Consider the following 7,729-nt stretch of genomic DNA (forward strand, 5'->3'; position numbering starts at 1 on the left):
TCATAACTGCGAAGATCATAGCTTCACTTGATTTCATATCCGCAGTTCATATATGATTCATTTCATATACCATTTCATCGTTGATTCATTCCTCACGGGACCACTAGAACTCACAAATGACCAGCTCCCAACGTCAGTGGCTTCATAGCTCAGTTCGTTAGAGCGTCGCACCGGAATCGCGAGGTCACGGGTTCAAACCCCGTTGAAGTCCTGAATTTTTCAGGCTTCTCTACGCAAATTGCAAAAATTGCGCTCATAACTGCGAAGATCATAGCTTCACTTGAGTTGTGGTTACACTAGCCCTTTTACCCATATTGGTAAATAGCATTTGTCCCGGCACGGGCAAAGACGTTTTTGTGTTTAACGCTTTCCCTAGACCGAAACTGTCCCAGTGTTATTTCCATGGATACATCAAAAAGAGCAAGAGGAATAAGAATCGTGCTGCACATGTGTTTGCGGTTCTGTTCACAACAACGACGTGAAATCACCAAATTTGAGGTTTTGCCGACAACGCTAGCGTACAAACAGTGAATCTTTCATTCTCTATTTTCACTCTGAAAGTGCTCGTACTAATTTATTTTTAGGATGCTTGGTCCACATTGTAGGACGTGAACGAGACGGAACAATCGCGAAAGACTTTCGATATTGCAAATTTATAATATTTTGAAGTGACGTTTTCGTCGACGTCGGCGTCCAAGATCTTAAAAGTCCCTACACCTGGTGTTTGTCAAACAAACTTATTAATCTGAATCTGAAGCCATGATAATTTTGAGAAATTTTCATTTTCACCCCTAAATTAAGCGCCGCTCATAATGTTTTGATTCCTGAGGGACTGTCATACCTTTGTCACATTTAAAAGCTTGCAATAGTCGTGAAGTGATTACAAAAATGGGAATTTATGTTTTGAGATGACGCTCTCGTTGACGTTCCCGTCGTCATTGCTAAAGCTCCCTACTTTTTATAGAACGCCTCCCAAGGCTGCTGCTTAAGAAAAATTTTCTGGAGCCCTTCGGGGCTTCCAAGACTAAAAGTTGGTAGCCCGAGTCATTTTTTCAAGAGCCCAGAATTAATTAATCAAAAGTGAGGATGAATCAACTAATGATAAGTTAGGCACCCGTTCGGGCTACTCGTTCAGAAATTTGGTCGCCCGCGCTCGCAAATAGGGAGCTTAAGGACGTTCGCGCCAAAATCTTCCTACGGTGAGATTTTCTTCATTTCTCGCCTAGAGTTAGGTCATAAAGTACTTACTCCAAAAATGAAAAAAAAAATGGGGGTCACCGACTTTGTTTCGGAGAAAATGGCAGTGGAAAAATGTCTTAATTTCGAGAAATCGGTCATAATAGCGAGATGTAGGCTCATCTGCTCATCTATCGAAAATCATAAAAATAAACTGTTGGAGTGAAAGTTTCCGTGCATAGGTTTTTAGGAGTGAGATTTTTAGATAATTGTATGCCGCTAGGGATGTGGTAAACAGTAGAGTTCTTCCTCGACGAGCGTTTTCGTGAGCTCTATCCGTTGCAACCACTATTGGAATTCGATGGCATGAGGAAAGAAAATGTTAAAAAAAGATAACTTTTTACGGTGAGAATTTTTTCATTTCATCATATTTTGTAGATAGTAAGTAAAGTAAGTGATTCATGATTTAAAAAATAGGGGTCATCGATGATCTGAACGAGTAAAATCGATGTGATTTTGCAAAGCTCTTGGAAAAGTTCGTTTGTCACGCTTTTGCGTGACCTGTCGGGCAAGGACTGGAACCCAAGAAAGGATCGATCGTTGAAGAGGTGAAAGGCTTTTACCGAAAAAAAAACCTTTCTCGAGCATAGCAACGAAGTTTTAAGAAGGGGTCATCTTCATTTCGTTGGTGTTTTGTATAATATCTCTCCATTGCCGTCATGCTCATCCTCTGGAGTGTGTTTTTTTGTGAAATTCAATCGCTGATTGTTTCCACGCAGGTCCGCACTATTCAAGCGACGAGGACGAAAATACTGCTCAATTTTCACGAAAGTAAAGGAAAAGAACTTTAAAAACATGCATTCACTTTGAACTTAAGTTCGTAGGGTAATAAAAACATTAAAAAGAAACAGCCCCATTAAATTTACGCAACGGTTCGTCCTCGAATTTGCCAAACTTTCAGCCACTAGTCTACTCGATCAGCTACCTTTTCCAGAGCTTTTCCATCCTCCCGCTCACTTCTCTTTGAAGTTTCATGATGATTCGGAAATAAATGTGCTATTCTTTTGCCGGCCTGGAATTTCCTCGGCGTTTTTGTCGCCATTTTATTTTAACTGATGCTTGAAAAATTTGTATGGAAGTCAAGTAGACTAGTGCACGACTGATAAAACCTCGCGAATATCGGTCGTGAAGTAGTCTACTTGACTTTCATGAATATTTTAAATCAATTTTGACTGATCACGATCTTCTCTGATCCAACGCTGTGCAAGACTTATCGTCCACGGTTTTTGCAAAGGTTTTAAAACCTCAACTTCACTAATGCTCGAAGTAATACGTGACATAATACAGTCGCGTTACCTGCGCAGTAACGTTGCGCACAAACAATTAGCGCGAACGTCCTTAAGCAACGACAACGGCGACGGCAACGAGAACGTTACAAATTTGCATATTTAGTGGGTTAAAACAATAGCTTTGCACGCCCTGCACGTGCGTTTTTCACTTTTGTTCATTTTGTGCCGTCGTCAGCAAAACAACAACGTGAAATAGCCAAGTTTTTGATTTTATTAAGAACGTCAGCACTTGAGGATAAATTTTCATTTTCTCGCCTAAAATGAAGTGCCGTTCCGACTGGTCTCATCTTTGAGGAATTACTACACCCTTGTCATATTAAAAACGTTGAAAGGGTCACGAAGCGATTAAAATAACGCGAATTTATATTTTGAGATGACGTTCTCGTTGCCGTCGCTGTTGTCGTTGCTTAAGCTCCCTAAAAATCCTCCCTAATAAGGCGCCCCAAGCGACCGGGCGACCGTTAGGCAGCAGCCTTGCCTCCCTTGGGAGAATCAGTACGCCCACTGTTGTACTGAGCTATCTCAGTGTCACTGGAAATACGATAATTTTGGAATTAAAAAATAAGGGTTGACTCAAGAAATTAGTGCATGGAGATAGAGGCTCATGTCGGTGAGCTACCGGCGCTGATCTTTCCAACTATCGTTTCATTCTTTTCCACACTTCAAATACATGCAACTCTATATAAAATTCTAAAAAATTCCGTTTCACAGTATCTCAGGAAAAATTGGACGATCAGAAATCTCCGATGGTCTGCAATTTTTGCACGCATAAAGAACTACGCTTACACGTAGCCTGGTGACAATTGTGTGTTTTTTTTGGTGGACAGAAAAAACGTCTCGGTCGTTCGCAGGTTACAATGGTATTTCTCAAAGTAAAAAAAGAAACAGAAGAATGTAGGCTGCTTAACAGGCATAGAGGAAAGAAAATAATTATGAACACACAAATGGATGATCATTGTATTTCATTAATAGCAAAAAAAGGTTAACCTTAATTTTAGTTTCTTGATTCGTTCCCGGTTCCGAAAGAATCGCGGCCTCTAAGGATTAAAATGAACGACCTTTCCCGGTAGTTTTTTTATCTCTTACTGTTACAATAGGTTTGAATATTTTTGCACGAGATCGGCATTTGCCGTCTTGGTTTCACATAACTCATATGTTGTGCTAGAATGGATCCTAAATCAGTTTTTCTTGTTTCACACAAAATGATATGAGTATACTTTTATGAATGTTACACTGTACTGGTGAAAACATACTATTAAACTAGTTTTAAAAACTTATACTCAGTACCGTTAACAGTTTACCGGTTCCCAATTCTTGTTTTTCATTTATATGTGAACAAGCCTCCGAGAAGGAGCCGAAAGCTCGTACGCTTCAACTTTCTATAAGTACTGTGTATAAGTTTTTAAAACTAGTTTAATGATATGAGTATGTTTCACTTATTTTATCTGCGTCAAACATGGGTCAGACGCACGCTGACGACAATAAATGCAATGAAGGGTTCCCGAATATATTACCCTAATTTCAACTGAGAACTCCACCAAATTCCTTTTTGCAGTTTTACTTTTACCAATCAAATACCTTTTATCTGGACAATTTATTTCATCAGTTGCTTAAATCATGGTCAGATAAGTGGGATCACTACCATCTTTCGTCAATATTCCGCACTCTGAAATATACATTCCTTTCACAAATATACACGCACGAGTGTGCGAATGTTTTCGATTCTGAGCACGCCTGCGCACAAGGAAAAAGACTCGCAATCCTAATGTGCGTGCTACACTACAGTACCATGACTCTAATCTTACCCTCTCCCTCTGTTTAGGAGAATTCCTGGGAAGAAGATTGTTACGTCAGGCTGCGTGTAGTTCAATTGCTTGATTATGTCTTGACTCCTCGAGTGCCTTCTTGCAAGGGAGTCCTTTAATCACTGCTTTTCTAAACTCTTTCATTCTTATGGCATAAATCAATGGATTTGCAATTGCACTCGCGTAATAGAGTCCATGGACGATGTAGTTAATAGTGACTCCACTCTCAGTTTGGGATTCTCTGTTCCAAATATGCATAGGCTTGATGGCTGCATATAAGGCCCACGGTAGAGTCGTCACCACGGATACAACAGTTACTATAAAAAGTGTTATTGATAATTTGGTGTCCGAATCAGCAGCCGTGCCATAAGGCACTGGAGGAGGATGTTTGTGAACTTTAACTATGATAATTATGTAAGACAACGCGACTATCAGAAGAGCGATAACGATATGTGATGCCCAGGCGTAAAAAAATTTAACCGGCATAAAGACAAAAAGTACAGAGTCCACACATGAGATCAAGAAAGACGAAAGCCAACCAAAAATAATAGCTTTGAAATACACTCTTTTCCCAAGCGAACAATGACTAAACGGATAAACTGTTGCATGAAGGCGTTCTAAGGAGATTAAAGAGAGATTAGTCAACGACGATATGGTAAATATGCTCAAAAATGTTACACTACTCAATTTTTGCCAGATGAAACCAGGTTGGAGGTCCGATTTACGATTCATGTAGAATAATTCCAAGGGTCCTGAAACTGCTCCCGACAGTAAATCCGCTACGGTCAGATTTATAATCAGGTAAGTCGTTCGCTTGCACAAATGGTGGTTTCTTGCAAAGACGGTGATCGTGTAAGCGTTCATTATTAAAATGACGGTAAATTCGATGACGAAAATCGCATCGATCCAAACAAAGCCAAGCTGTTTAATAGAGAGATCGTTTGTCGTGTTGTTGGCCATCCTTCTTGGTCGTTATCAAGCCGCTTGCTGTAGCCGCTCCTCGAGACTACTCTAGCTTGGTCGTTTAACTGTTTTATTCGTCCTCTTCTGTTTGGCACCTGTGAAACAATAGCCATTATAATCCTCCACAATGCTTTCGCTTAGTCTTATCGCACCTTTCAATTCAACAAAAGTGTTTCAATCTGATTATTGAGAAAGGTATTTGCATAATCTTTTAATGGCTTGTAGGTAATAAATACCTGAAATACAATCCACCCATTTGCGATGTAAGCGTTTTAAGTTCTTGTATAGCTAAGTTTTTTTTTTGTTTGGTTGGTTTTTTTTTTTTTTTTTGCAATTGTCAGCGAAAAATTCATTTCCGACTGACTTTGGGGCCGATTACATGAGTCGGGCTGGCCCGGTTACGCGGGCTGCCTCGCTTAGCCGAGATCCCGGTACGTCTGAGAAAAACACCAAAAATCAAGTTTGCGATTACATGGAAAAATCCCAGCCCGGTTAGCCGAGATCCCGTCATCGCTAACCGGGCTGAGATTTTTCCATGTAATCGCGTTCACCGGGACAGCCCGGTTAGCCGGGCCAGCGACTTCTAAACATTTTACAACACTTTAGTGCAAAATGGCCTCAGGAATAGTCGGTTTTTTTGTGTTCAAATAAAGGGTGTATAAGATAACAAACCTTAAGGCTTTTTTAAATTGTAGAATAGTGAATTTTAATAACAATATAGCGAGACAAACGTCTCTCCACTTCGTCTAGTTGTTCTTATCTTTTTTCACGCGACATCTTCTAAAGTCCAGGCCGGGCTGGCTCAGCTCATGTAATACTGGGCTGAAATTCTTCCCGGCAAACTTGACCAGCCCGGCTGACCGGCCGGCTCATGTAATCGGCCCATTACAACTGCTTTTTCTCATATTTTACATGATTTTAGTATTCATTATGTATTCAAGCTGGCAGATGTCAGGATATTATCAACTGGTTAATACTTTATCGTGCGTGTAAATAACCAGCAAGTAGAAAATCAATGCAAGTCACGCATTTTGTGTCATCGATACGTTTTGCTTTAACGAGCTGCACATTTTGACCAAACAACAATTTAGTCAATATGTTAGAATGCTTATAAAAACTTCTTTTTTCTAAAGCTAAAATAAATTAAATATTTTCCTCCATTATAATAGAATTCAGACAATTGCTCCCATGCGCAATTGTTTTTATACACAAGATTTCCTTCGGAAAAACATGGAGTAAAGTTTATAGAAACAAATTCGTAGGATTACTGAATGGTCATCTTGAATCTTTGAAGCTAACTGAGCTCAGTTGACAATTCCACGAGGTACACGGATCAGTCCTTTGCTCGGTTTTTCGTTTCTGTTAAGGGCACTTATATACTGATTAATATTCAATGCACGAATTGTAAACTACGTTTTACCCCGCACATTATTTTCTCGGTTGCAGTTTCGCTGTTATTCATGATTTCATCATGTCGTTTTTAACTCGCTTTCCGATATTCACCCGCCTGTTTCCGAGCCAGAACAAACTGAGAATCGTCAACAAAGCATTCACGATCCAACATCTACCGTCGCTTAATCTGTAATTATCAATACATGTAGCATTTATAATATTTCCTTAAAAGTGGGCAATTTCTCGAAAAAAGCGTCAAGAAATAGGGCAGACAAGTAATTACCTTCAATATTTCCGGTAGTTTGATTAAAGTATAGTTAAGTCTCAACGTTCTCCAAATTTTGGTGAATCGTGCTTTATGTCGTTGAATCTGCGCTTGACTGCAGTTTCCACATCAAAGGGACCGTGTCACGTGATTTTTATGGTATTTTTCTCGGAAATCGTTTGTTGGGCCCTGTTTACAAGGAGGGAGGGTGACCCTAGCACTCAAATAGGGTTACCCTAGCGCCAGGGTAACCCTAGCTGCCTTGTAAACACGTCGATGAAAAAAAGAAAAAATGTGTAAGTGCTAGGGTAACCCTCTTGCCAGGGTGACCCAAGCACTAGGGTTACCCTAGCTAGGGTACTAGCAGTAGGGTTACCCTACCTGCTTGTAAGCAGGGCCTAAAATCTCAAGTTTAAAACTCGAAATGCCTTTACTGATACTGAATTATCGTTACATCACAAACAAGATGATTCTGAACCAAAAACGACCTTTCTCCAGGCGATTTGCCATAAACTTGAAAAACGTCGGGCCGACTCTTTTCAATATTATGCAACATGCAACCTCTTTCAATCTTTTTGTCCATTTTTGTATCCATCCATGCTCCCTTTTCGTTTTGCTTTATTTCTTTTATGTTGTTCAACAGTTTAAAGTTGTTATTGAACTGTTTCATTATACGTTTTGGGCATTTTGGGTGTTACGAAATTACATCGTCCTGCGTTACACAGCCCCTTTAAAGTGCTCCTGTGACCAAAAAATCAATTCATATTTTTCTTTGGATT

The 7,729-nt window shown here is 39.8% G+C and overlaps 1 protein-coding gene across 1 annotated transcript; it reads right to left on the reverse strand.

The window, feature by feature from the left end:
- Positions 1 to 3,470: 3,470 nt before the first annotated feature.
- Positions 3,471 to 7,085, reverse strand: LOC137980362 (G-protein coupled receptor 39-like). The gene is made up of 2 exons (XM_068827780.1): positions 6,969 to 7,085; positions 3,471 to 5,388 (listed from the first exon to the last, which is right to left on the reverse strand). Exon 2 carries the CDS (start codon positions 5,288 to 5,290, stop codon positions 4,376 to 4,378), a length of 915 nt encoding a protein of 304 aa, XP_068683881.1. The 5' UTR covers positions 5,291 to 5,388; positions 6,969 to 7,085; the 3' UTR covers positions 3,471 to 4,375.
- Between the last annotated feature and the right edge of the window lie 644 nt (positions 7,086 to 7,729).

This window comes from Montipora foliosa, chromosome 1 (assembly GCF_036669935.1).
Source record: "Montipora foliosa isolate CH-2021 chromosome 1, ASM3666993v2, whole genome shotgun sequence".
NCBI lineage: Eukaryota > Metazoa > Cnidaria > Anthozoa > Scleractinia > Acroporidae > Montipora > Montipora foliosa.